This window comes from Vulpes vulpes, chromosome 13 (genome assembly GCF_048418805.1).
Source record: "Vulpes vulpes isolate BD-2025 chromosome 13, VulVul3, whole genome shotgun sequence".
Classification (NCBI taxonomy): Eukaryota; Metazoa; Chordata; class Mammalia; order Carnivora; family Canidae; genus Vulpes; species Vulpes vulpes.
Window position 1 is genome coordinate 119,360,548 of NC_132792.1, and position 12,020 is coordinate 119,372,567.

Here is a 12,020-nt window from a genome sequence, read left to right on the forward strand (position 1 = left end):
TAGATATTTTCCTGTAGACCATCTGAGTATTCCTTTGTCAGTTGTGCTATCTGGGGTAGCGGGGCCTGTGATGGCATCTCCCTGCCCCACCTCTCTGAGTGGTCCTGCCCCTAAGCGCCCGACCAGACCCGAGGACACACTGGGATCCTCAGCATGGCGCTGCCTACTCTGCTCCTTGTTTACAAGTCTGTCTCCTCCCCTGGTCACTACGTGGTGTCTGACACACAAACACCTGATCCTAGTGCAGAAAAGGACTTAATAATCTTTTTACTTTCTTATTTTTAAAAATTTCCTAGTGAGGGCAGCCCAGGTGGCTCAGCGGTTTAGCGCTGCCTTCAGCTCAGGGCGTGATCCTGGGGACCAGGGATCGAGTCCCACATCAGGCTCCCTGCATGGAGCCTGCTTCTCCCTCTGCCTGTGTCTCTGCCTCTCTCTCTCTGTGTGTGTTCTCACGAATAAATAAATAAAATCTTAAAAAAAAAATTTTCCTAGTGAGGGGGAACTCAACATCTACTCTATAGGTAGAGTTTACTTTACAAGAAGCAGTAAAATGCTGACTTTCTCCAAAATTCAAAAATACACAGAGTGGACTCCAAGAGGTAAACTGATTTTAAACCCAACAAACGGATTCTAAAATCTTGGGGAGTTAATAAAAAATCTACAAGAACTAAAAAGTGAATTTTTGCAAGGTTGCAGGATCCAAGGTCAACAACCAACCATCTGTTGTGTCCACCCGTATTGACAGAAATAGCTGAAAGGTGATACGGAAAAACTGCCTTTTAAAATATGAAACATGAAAAAAATAAAATATAAAATAAAATAAAATAAAATAAAATAAATAAATAAAATAAATAAAATAAAATAAAATAAAATAAAATAAAATAAAATAAAATAAATAAAATAAAAATATGAAACATGGGAGTGCCCGGGCAGCTCAGTCAGTTAAGCCTCCGACTCTTGGTTTTGGCTCAGGTCATGATCTCAGGGTCATGGGAAAGAGCCCAATGTCCACATAGGGTTCTGTGCTCAGGGGAGAGTCTGCTTCTCCCTCCCCCTGCTCTCTAAAACAAACAAAATATGAAACATTTAGAGACACATCTGACAGAAGATGTAGGAAGACTTGTTCACTAGAAACTATGAAACAGTGCCGAGAAAAATTAAAGACCTCCAAGTGAAATATGCCATGCTGATCCCTGGGAACTGGGTGATGTCAGGGCATCAGGTCCTCCACTGACCCATGGGGTCAACACACTCTCAGCCATAATCTCAGGCTGAGGGGTGTGTAAAAACTGTAAAACTGACAAACTCATTTTAAAACCTATATGGAAATGAATAGGACCCAGAATAATCAAAACAACTCTGAACACAAAGAATAGCATTGGAGGGATCCCTGGGTGGCGCAGCGGTTTGGCGCCTGCCTTTGGCCCAGGGCGCGATCCTGGAGACCCGGGATCGAATCCCATATCGGGCTCCCGGTGCATGGAGCCTGCTTCTCCCTCCGCCTGTGTCTCTGCCTCTCTCTCTCTCTGTGACTATCATAAATAAATAAAAATTAAAAAATTAAAAAAAAAAAAAGAATAGCATTGGAAAAACTTGTATTTCTTAACTGTAAGACTTACTATATGGTTACAATAACCAAACCAGGGTCACTGAGGGAGATCGGCAGAATAAAGTGGAGTCTGGGCCACACACGCATGATCAAGTGGTCTGCAGCAAAGGTACCAAAGCAATTCAGGGGAAAGAATACACTTCCCAGCAAATGGTGCCTCAACTGGACACCCAGGTACCAAATACATAAATACAAACCCTAATCTCACACGTAAGAAGTAACTAAAAATAAATCATAGCTCTAAATGTAAAGAGCTAGAACCAGACAATTTCTAGGTGAAAACACAGGAGAAAATTTCACTGAGTTTGAATTTGACAATTCAATGTACTTGTTAAACACAAAGTGCCCAAAGTATAGGAGGAAGAACTGATATATTGCATTTCATCAAAATTGAGAATTTTTTTTGCTTCAAAATACACTTGTATTTTACTGTATGCAAATTTAAAACAAGTTTTGTTTTGTTTTTTTAGGACTTTATTTATTCATGAGAGACACACATACACACAGAGGCAGAGAAACAGGCAAAGGGAGAAGCAGGCTCTATGCAAGGAGCCTGATGTGGGACTCAATCCCGAGTCTCCAGGATCACGCCCTGGACCGAAGGCGGGGCTAAACCGCTGAGCCACCGGGGCTGCCCTAAAACAAGTTTTAAAAGACAGTGCTACGAAAATGAAAAAGCTAGTCACAGACTCAAAGAAGATAGTCACAGAACCATATCTGACAAAGGAACTGTATTTAGAATAGACAAAGAGCCCCTATGTTTCAATAACTGAGTCAAGAGTAGGCAATTCTATCTAATGAAAAATGGACAGGGCGCCTGGGTGGTTCAGTGAGTTGGGCATCTGGCTTCTGTTCAGGTCATGATCCCAGGTTCCTGGGATTGAGCACCGGGTCAGGCTCCCTGTTCAGTGAGGAGCCTGCTTCTCCCTCTTCCTCTGCCCCTCCCCCTGCTTGTGCTCGTTCTCTCTCTCAAATAAATAAAATCTTTTTAAAAAATGAACAAAATGCCTGAATGAACAGGTCCCTAAAGAGGACACATGCATGGCAAATAGGCACACACACAATGCTGACCACCATCAGCCATCAGGGATGTGCTGATAAGAACCACAGTAGGATAGCACTACACGCCTGCCAGAGACTGACGGTACACAATGCTGGTGGGAGTGCAGATCAACTGGAACTTCTGACAATTGCTAGTGGGAATATAAAATTGTAAAACCACTTTGGAAAACAGTTAAACATACACCTAGCCCATGACACCACTGTTCTCCCCTGGGGTCCATATAAGGTCTTATGCATGAACATTCAGAGCAGTTTTATTTGTAATACTCAAGTTATCCATCAATGGGGGAACAGACACACAGATGACCCACAGAATGAACTACTGCTTGGCAAGGAAAAGGAACACACAGCTGATCTGTACAAGACTGGGCAGCCTCAAATGATTGTGTTGAGTGACAGAAGTCAGACAAAAAAAGAGGTCACAGTGCAGGACACAGAAGTACAGACGTGAGCCAATCTACAGTGAAAGGATCCCCCAGGAAAGTTCCCTGGGGTGGGGGAGAAGAGAGAGACTAAAGGCACTTGGGGGTGACAAGTATGTTTGTTATCTTGATGGTAGCAAGTGTCACAGATGTAAATGTATGTCAAAACACATCGAGGTACATACTCCACGTGTGTACATTTTGACTGCATATCAAATATACCTCAATAAAGCTATTAAAATGAAAAAAACAGGACTAAGGGGAAAAAAGTATTCTGGGCCCACAGCAGAAACTAAATATTGCTTTTCTCAATTACAAACATGCAGGCAGATGGTTTTTACTGGTAATACAAGCCTGCCCCAACACATTCTGTTCATTATCCAAGTCACAGTGTTGTGAGATCACAAAATTAGGCAATGGCCTTTGGATTTAAAACAGAGAAAACCACAATACATACATACATACACTCTTGCATTCTATTTGTACATACACATGATTATTTAATCAATTAATACACAGGCAAGTCCCAAATACTCCCAAATACCCCCATTATTGGAGAGGCAGCACAAATAATCAGCAAAAACAGATAATCCAAAAAGCAATTTCATTTGTCTTTGTAATTTAATAAATGGTTTTGTTTTGCAGAAGATAAATTCTCAGGGATGTTGGGCTCTGCCTGACATTAAAATGAACAGTCACCCCTCCTTTCCATTTTACGCTAGGGCAGGAGTGAAGGTGATCAGAGAAAGCAAGGATGAATCACCCTGACATGCATAAAGCAGCTGAGTTCCGTGCAGACAATGAGAGTTCCGAAGCGTCTGGAGGTATCTGCCAGTATTTCAGGTAATTGTCTGCCCATGTGTCCCCTTCTCACCCTCTGGAGCTGCCCCAGAGCTTTGCTAGGTCTCTAAGTGCAGACACCTCAATGTGAAACATATGCTCACATTTAAGAGACAGAAAAAGCAAAAGATTTGATGCTGAGATTCTGTCAGTAAATTCTCAGTGATTATACTCTTTGATGAACTAGTCACTATATAGGAATGAGGGAGAGAGGCATGTATGACGGGGCATACAGTTCAGGTAGAGGACGACACCAGATGAGCGCCTGGCCAGCGGGTATGATAGGGACATCTAAGGGAGGCTTTCAGGCAGGCACTACAGACATGTACCCTTCCTATCCTACGGCCTTTCTTAAGGCTTTATTATTTGGGCACAGCAAATGCGGAGTACTCAAACAGGAAAGCATCACACATATGTCCCTGTTGTGTAATGCTCCTGAATCCACAAAGAAACAAGGACACATTTACAATCAATCAATAACCATCAAGGATATAAGTTTCATTATCATCCAAAGTTAAGTCCTAACTGTATGGCCATGAGACAAGAGCATTAGTGAGACCACCCTCTGGGAATTTTCAATCTAAGCAGTAACAGTGAAGTTTCAAACAGGGACCACAACCCCAGTAAATGAAACCAACTGCTGGTTATCTACACCAAGACAGGCAAGAGAAGCCCAAGACTATATTTGAAGTCTTGCATTCCTGGTGGGTTTCTGACACCATGCAGACCCAGGCACCCTGCCTACCTCTTCATGAGGACCCTGATCTCAGAGGCTTATTATCACTATTAAATAAGACTCTAAGCACAAAAACTCATCAGAGTATGAGCAAATCCAATCCTCCAACATGGAAAAAGGATTCTGCACCATGACCAGGTGGGAATCTGTCCCAGGAATGCAAGGTTGGTTTAACACAGACATTTCTCTGGAGAAGATATGCAAATGAGCAGCAGGCACCTGACAAGCTGCTCAATGTCATTCATCATTAAGGAGATGCAATGTCAGGGACCACGTGTCCCCATCACTTCCAAGGCAACAGGAAGACACACGAATGCACAGCATAGGGCAGGAGTGTATGCTGATGGAGAGGATGCCAGCCAATGTGAGATGGGTCTAAGTCTGGTGGAAGGGAAAGAACCCCAGATTCCTGTCAAGTTCGGGCTGCCAGGTTATCCCCCTCTTCCCTCCTCACTCTGTCTCCTGCATGCCTTCCTGAGGCAGTGGGCTAGCCCCTGAGCCGGCCATCTTTCTGCCCTACACAATTTATTTTCCAATCCTGTCACTTTCAGGTAAAAAGCTCTCTGCATGATGATGAGGACAGACTGGGCAGCCTTACAGACAAACAGGTCCCCAGGGAAGGAAGGTTCCCCCATTTGTGGGAAGCAAGGAGCTAAGCTGTATTGGAAGGGGGGCAATTCAAACATGAGAAAGAGTTGTCAGAATAGTGTGTCCAGTGTCTCTTGCTGTAACAACATGAGTGGGAGCAGCAGGTGCCGGGCTCACAGCGGAACTTCTCGGATCGCTTTAAGAAAATGGCAGACAAGCCAGACATGGGGGAAATCGCCAGCTTCGACAAGGCCAAGCTGAAGAAAATGGAGACGCAGGAGAAGAACACCCTGCCAACCAAAGAAACCATTGAGCAGGAGAAGCAGAGTGAGATTTCCTAGAACCTAGAGGATTCCCCACCCCTGTCATCTTCGAGACACCCCAGTCGTGATGTGGAGGAAGAGCCACCCGCAAGATGGACATGAGCAACAGGCTGCACTATGAACCTGGACACTCCATGCCGACACCACTGGCCTTGCGGGTTTCTGAGGGGACCTCCCCCAGTCGGACCGCCAAATTCTCCGGTTTGCCCTGGGATATTATAGTAAATTATTTGTATGATTACTGAAAATAAAACACACATCGTGGCAAAAAAAAAAAAAAAAAAAAAAAAAAGAATAGTGTGTCGTCCAAGGGCCACCAAGTCTCAGGAGGGGGAGGGCGAAAGGGAAACCAGGTCAACCTCCCTTATCTACCCCAGGCTTCCTCACATACCCACGACGAGTGGAAAATGCTCTGCAGAGCATTTCCACTCATGCATATGCTTGGGGTTGCAGGGTTATTACATTAAGTGGGTTCTTAGCCTTTGCCTGCTCTCCATCCTGGTTCTTGCCACAGCACCCTAATAAAACTCACCAACACAGGAAATGATAGGAAGCAGAGTCTTGGCAAGGAGCCCTGCTGACCGAGTACAGTTTGGAGGCAGCGGAGGTCACCAGCAGGTCAGATGTAGACAGAACATCAGTGGTGCACCTGCTGGGACTCCCCTCAATCAAAAGGAGGAGATCTTCAGGTCACCACTTCTGGAGACTTTTTCTCTGCCTCTCCAGCTACCTTCCCATCCTTTTGCTCCTCTGTGCTTCCTACCCTACGAAACACCATCCCTCAGAGTGTTCTCTGGGAAAATACATGCATACACGCACAGTGTCCCCCAATGGGAGCACACTTTTCCAGAGTAACAGAGCTCACAGGGCTCCCAAGCAACTCAGTCTCTGGGGTAAACAACCAAAGGGGCAATGGCAAGACCATGGGATGAAAGCAGAGCTTGGAGTCCCAGATTACCAAGGTGACTGTTCCAGAGAACATGGGGATGTGGGCTTCAGACACCAAATCCCACTCTCCCACTTTAGGATGAATACGAGGCCCAGCAAGTTTAAGTGATCTGGCTTAAAACTGTATGCATTTCTCAACAAAGAGAAGTAATCCAAACAAAACAAGGGGTTTGAACAGACATTTCTCTAAAGAAGATGTGCAAACAGCCAATAAGCCCATGAGAAGATGTTTCATGTGGAAGGCCATCTGGGCGTTCCTCAACGTGCTGAACACAGAGCTACCAGGGGATCCAGCAATCCCCCTGCCCCAGGTCCCAGGTACAGCCCCGAGGGATGAGAAAACATGTCCCCACAAAAACCCACACAGGTATGTCCTCAGTGGCATTATTCACACCGGCCTCAAGTGGAGTAAACTGAGCACCCATGAGACGAGGAGTGAGCAGAGCTGGCCTAGAGCGTGACGGAATCTTCTTCAGGCACAAAGGGAACATGGTGCTGGCACATGCTGTGACATGGATGGACCTTGCCACACCAGACCAGTGGGAGGAAGTCAGGCACAAAAGGCCAAGGAGCAGAGGGTTCCCTTCACAGGAAATGTCCAGAATAAATGAATCCACAGAAACAGAAAAGAGATTAATGGTTGCCTGGGGCTGAGGGAGGGCTGGTGGGGAGGGCGACTACAATGGGCACATCTTTGGGGTGATGAAAGTTTTCCAAAACAAGCAAGCGAATATACTGAACAACCCTGAATTGTATGCTCCGAAGTGGTGAGTTTTAGGTATGTGAATTCTTCTCTATAAAGCTGTTAATCGAAAAACTGTCGGGGAGCCCAGCTCAGTCGGTAGAGCACATGACTCTTTACCTCAGGGTTGTGAGTTTAAACCTCATGTTGGGTTTAGTGATAACTCAAAAACAAAACCATTTAAAAAACTGTATCTTCAATAGATAAATAAACCTTCACTGAGCATCCACCCATGACATGGTCCCAGGTACCACAGAGGACACACAGGTAAGCCACCGACTAGCTCAGAGGTGCCACGTTGCATAGTGGAAGAGCACAGGGTGACTTCTGAGGGCTCTGTGTTCTTCCTGCCACCCCGGGGCCCCCACCCGCGTGCCACCCTCTCCTGCTCACCAACCAAGCAGGGGGCAGAAAGAGGGTGGAGTTCTCTGCTTCCCAGATGGTCCCGAGGGTCCCAAGTGGGCAGCGGGCAGGGAGACCCGCCTTTGAAGAGGCCTGGCTCCCTTCTGGGGTGCGTGGGTGCAACAGCCCTCCCGGAGAGGAAAAGAGAACAGCGCCCTGCTCTGTGGGGATGCTGGGCGCACCCTAATCCTGGTTCCATCTCTTTCAGGTCACAGTTGCTAAAGCCTCTCTAGGCCTGATTCCCCATCTGCAACGTGTGAGTGCAAATCCCTGCCTGCCTGCCTTCATAAGACAATGGACAGGAAGGACCATTCCACAAGCGACACATGGTTGTGTACAAATACAGAGGAGCACCGTTGGTGCGCGTTTTCCTGGGTCCCAAAACTTCCATCCCTGTCTTCATCAACTACGTCCTCCCTCCTTGAACTGCTGACCGCCCTCCCGACTCTGACCTTTCCTTTCATCCTGATGGCTAGGAACCCAGCTTTTACTGTACTCACTTACGTTTGGATCACAAGCAACAAGCTCCTTAACTTGCTGCCGCCTTCCCCAACAGACTCCAGTCACAGTGCACCCCCAGTCTAGAGAATGTTGCCTCCCATCTGATACATATTTGATGAACGTGTTGAGTACATAAAAAATCGCCACATCCCAGACAAGGGGTGTGCAGTGGGACCTGATGAGGGGGCAGGCTCCCATGCCTTGTGCAGTCCTTTCTCAACTCTCCAGGCTTCCAGTTCAGAAGTGGCGAGAGGCCAGAGCTAAAGCAGCAGAGGCAGCAGGCCCAAGTCAGGCCCTGCCGGGAGAACTAGGATGTCCTCTGGGTTTCTGCTGTGTAACGAGGTAATCCCAAGGCCTGGAGTGAGGTTTAGGAAACCCACAGGGGCTGCCAGGCCTCATGCTGCACTGACTGTGGTCCACTGACCTACACCTACACCTGACTCCTGCAGCCATGGGTCTGGAGAACCTAAGGTGTTTTCTAGAAATTGAACCCACTGATTCAGAGGGAAAAGAGGAAAGCAAGAGAACAGGGTGAGACAAGGGTCAGAGGACCCTTGGAAACTCCCAACTGTGTGGTCCCCAAGTCCAATTTCAAGGGAACCAACCGAAGCCCCAGAACAGCATGGCATTCCTTCAGCCCCCAGAGATGCGACCAGGGCTGCTGCGGGCAGAACAGCCACTCTGTGGAAGTCCCAAGGCCCCGGCTCCTTCTCGCTGTCCAGGCTCACCCACCCACAGTTCTGTGGTCTCTCAAGAGACCACCCCACTCCTTCTAGCCGTTGACCCCCTATGGTGTGTGCCCTCTCGATCCCAGCTCTTGGTTTCAGGCCTTCATATAAAGGTCCCTTCCTCCAGGAAGCCTTCCTCAGAGTCCATCCCATGAGCTCCAGCTGATACCACAGAAGAGAGTTCGGGTGCCATCAGCCACCCCCCCCACCTCCTCCCCCCATCTCCTTCTGTCCACCCGCCCCCAGCCCCAGGCTCCTGGAGGGCAGTGCATGCAGGTTGTTCACGCTGAACCCCAGGGCCTGAAGCTTCTTGAAGTGGACCAACCTTCTTATCTGAGGGAAGGCACAGACACTCCCAAACCTCAGCCCTGTTCCTGTGAAGATGTTGGAACCTGAGTGGTTCCTGTCCCCAGCCATAGGCCTGGAGGAGGAGAAAGGGTCTGCGGCTCCAGTCTCAGACAAGGTCCCATTCACAAAGCTACTCACTCCACTCTCTCCACCACCTCCCCTAGAACAACAGTGGCCTTTCTCTGCAGGGCAGTCTACTCTGGGAAATGAATGGGGCCAGCCTGGGGCAAGCGGGACAATAGCAGGGTGGGCCTGGTGCTGTCAGACCCCGGAGGGGAAAGGCAGCCCGGAAACTGGGCCACCGAGGGGGAAATCCCCCTTGCTCTGCGCCCCCACCGCCAGCAGCCCAACAAGGATGCTCTGTCCCTACAAGAAATACCAAGTGCCCAAGACCTAGTACCAAGAAGAACAAGGGGAATTCTTGGTCTCAGTTCCTGGCAGCAAATTTAGAGCTGCCTTCTTAAAAACCCTTGGCAAGGCAGGCTGGGATCAGGAAGGTCCAGAAGGACCTACAGGTAAAGGCCAGTAGCAGCAGCAGGTGGGCGCTGGTCATGAAGAAACGGATGGGGCAGCAGGAAGGAACCCAGAAGAACCAACGGGCATCGCTTTGAATCCCGGGCAGCTGGAGAACACACGACCACCAGCAGAAAACACGGAGAGAGTGAAAGAACACCAGCACTTAGTTACTACAGTGTACTACGGGCGAGGCCTTCTGCTGGAACCTGTACATTAATTATCCCACACCCAGAAGAGATAACCGAGCCCAACTGCTCTGTGTGTGCTGAAGGCATGCTGGATGATGGAAACATGCTGATGTGGCGGTGTCGGCCAGGATAGGTCTCCCTGCGGCCAGTGGGGAGAAAGGGAATGCCCGGGTACAGATGTGGAGGGAGGTGTGTGGGCCCAGGAAGAAGACCGGCAACTGTTCGATGGGGCTGAATCCAACGAAGGGGCCGTGAAGCCTGGCTGCTGAGGTCTGGGCTGGAAAGTAAAGACACCACAGGTGCCTAGCAATGGATGCCTTTAGGATGAGATCCTGCGTACCGTGTTTGGCGTCCCCAGAGCTGTGTCTGCTGGTCCCTAGTTTAGGGTGAGCACAGGCCAGAGCCCCCTGAGTCCTTGCCCAAGCAACCGCCTGCACAACACCCATCACGTCAGACACCAGAGGCCACATGGCTAGTTAGCAGCCGAGCAAGGGTGCCTCTCAGACCTTCTCACTCAAGATCCTGGACTCTGGGACTCAGGTCCTAGCACTGCATCTGCAAAGCACGCCTCTCGCCCTGGGGTTTGGTGGGCTATGTGGGGCTGGGGTGGGATTGGTTCATCGAGATCCATCAAACGCATGCCCACCTCCTAGATCAGGACCGTCTTCCTTAAGGATCTGCCAGATGCAGCCCCTCTCCCAGCTCCCCTTAGAGTCACGGCTATGGTGGAGGGGGCCCACCGATGGGTCATGTTAGCAGGATGTCTCACTGGCTGTGCCATTGTCAGAGGACTGCGTGGCACCACCAGGAGATGGTGGGCTCACCGGCCATCCTATTCTCTCTAGACACCTCCCTACCCGCCTCCCAGCCAATCAGTCTCAAGACCTGGGGAATCAAATTTGATTCAGCCTTAACAGACCTTGTTGATTTTCCTCCCAAAATGTCTTTCAGATCCTGCCCCTCTTGTCTGTTCAACATTATCTCTTGCCAAGACTGCCGCAAAACTTCCCTGGGGCCCTCCTGGCCCCAGGCTCTATCCATCTACATGTTGTGGAGGTCACCATTCTCTCTGTAAAGGCTGTTTTTACTAGTCCATAACACAGAAACCTCCCTGGCTCCCAGCACCTTTACCCACCCATCCTACCCCTCCACAGCCTAATCACTCTTTCCTCCACAAAGACCAACAATCTTACCACTATGCTTGGTCCCACCTGTGACCTTCGCCTGTGCTGTTCCCTTGTCTGACGATACCTCTCTTCTCTTCTTGATTTCAAGCCACCCCCGCCTGGCTGCGCTCCTATGCGCCAACTTTCTGCTCTTCTCTAAATGTACCTTTGGGTAACATCGGGATTCAGCAATTACGTACTATCCCTTCACGGTTTCCTGCTGTTTCACTAATAACCTTTCCCAACAAGAACGTAAGCTCCACATTCTTGCAGATTATCTGCCAGAATGCCGAAAACTGGGCTAGGCGTGCGGCTCTGCGATAAATATCTGCCGCCCAACAAACTGACGGCAACTTGCCCGGATCACGGGGTATCACCTAGAGGACTGCTGGAGCCGTCGGGTCTCCTATGTGAACGGAGGCGAGGCCATGACCGGTGACTACAGGTCTCATCAGACCATTTTATAGTAGCTTCAAATACTAGTGGAGAAAGTGCTAGAAATCACCACTCTGAAATCACTTACTCTGACTTTTCAAAGCTCCTTTCTGGTGCATTCATATCTTCATTTACTCTTCTTTAGAATGAGAAGGGAAATCCTGAAGAAGTCAGTAAAGATGACAGAGGTACACGCAGGACTTTAGGGCCTATGCTGAAGTCAGGATTAAACTGTAGCAGAGGCAAGTCTGAGACCCTAAAGGAGCCCTAGCCACGGACAGTGTGGCACCGCCTTCCATGAGGGGCCACCCAACATGGGAGAGACCCTCCATCTGCAGTAACTAGCTCCAGAGGAGCCCCATCTAGAGCCAAGATAAACCGGCAAGGTGACCCTTTCAGAGCTGGGACACATGTGACTTTCCTGCCACGACTCCAGGTGTTTCTCCAGCAGGAAAGCACGCCCCAG

The 12,020-nt window shown here is 48.9% G+C and overlaps 2 protein-coding genes across 29 annotated transcripts in view; one reads left to right on the plus strand and one right to left on the minus strand.

The window, feature by feature from the left end:
• ARHGEF11 (Rho guanine nucleotide exchange factor 11) overlaps nt 1–12,020 on the minus strand; it is an 86,914-nt gene that overhangs the window by 67,539 nt on the left and 7,355 nt on the right. The gene's annotated exons all lie outside the window — the stretch shown is intronic.
• LOC112918974 (thymosin beta-10) lies at nt 5,427–5,599 on the plus strand. The gene has a single exon (XM_025997369.2). It carries the CDS (start codon nt 5,464–5,466, stop codon nt 5,596–5,598), a length of 135 nt encoding a protein of 44 aa, XP_025853154.1. The 5' UTR covers nt 5,427–5,463; the 3' UTR covers nt 5,599.

What these genes read in the sequence shown, in the direction of transcription:
- LOC112918974 (XM_025997369.2), top strand. Translation starts at nt 5,464, where the DNA reads ATGGCAGACAAGCCAGACATGGGGGAAATCGCCAGCTTCGACAAGGCC.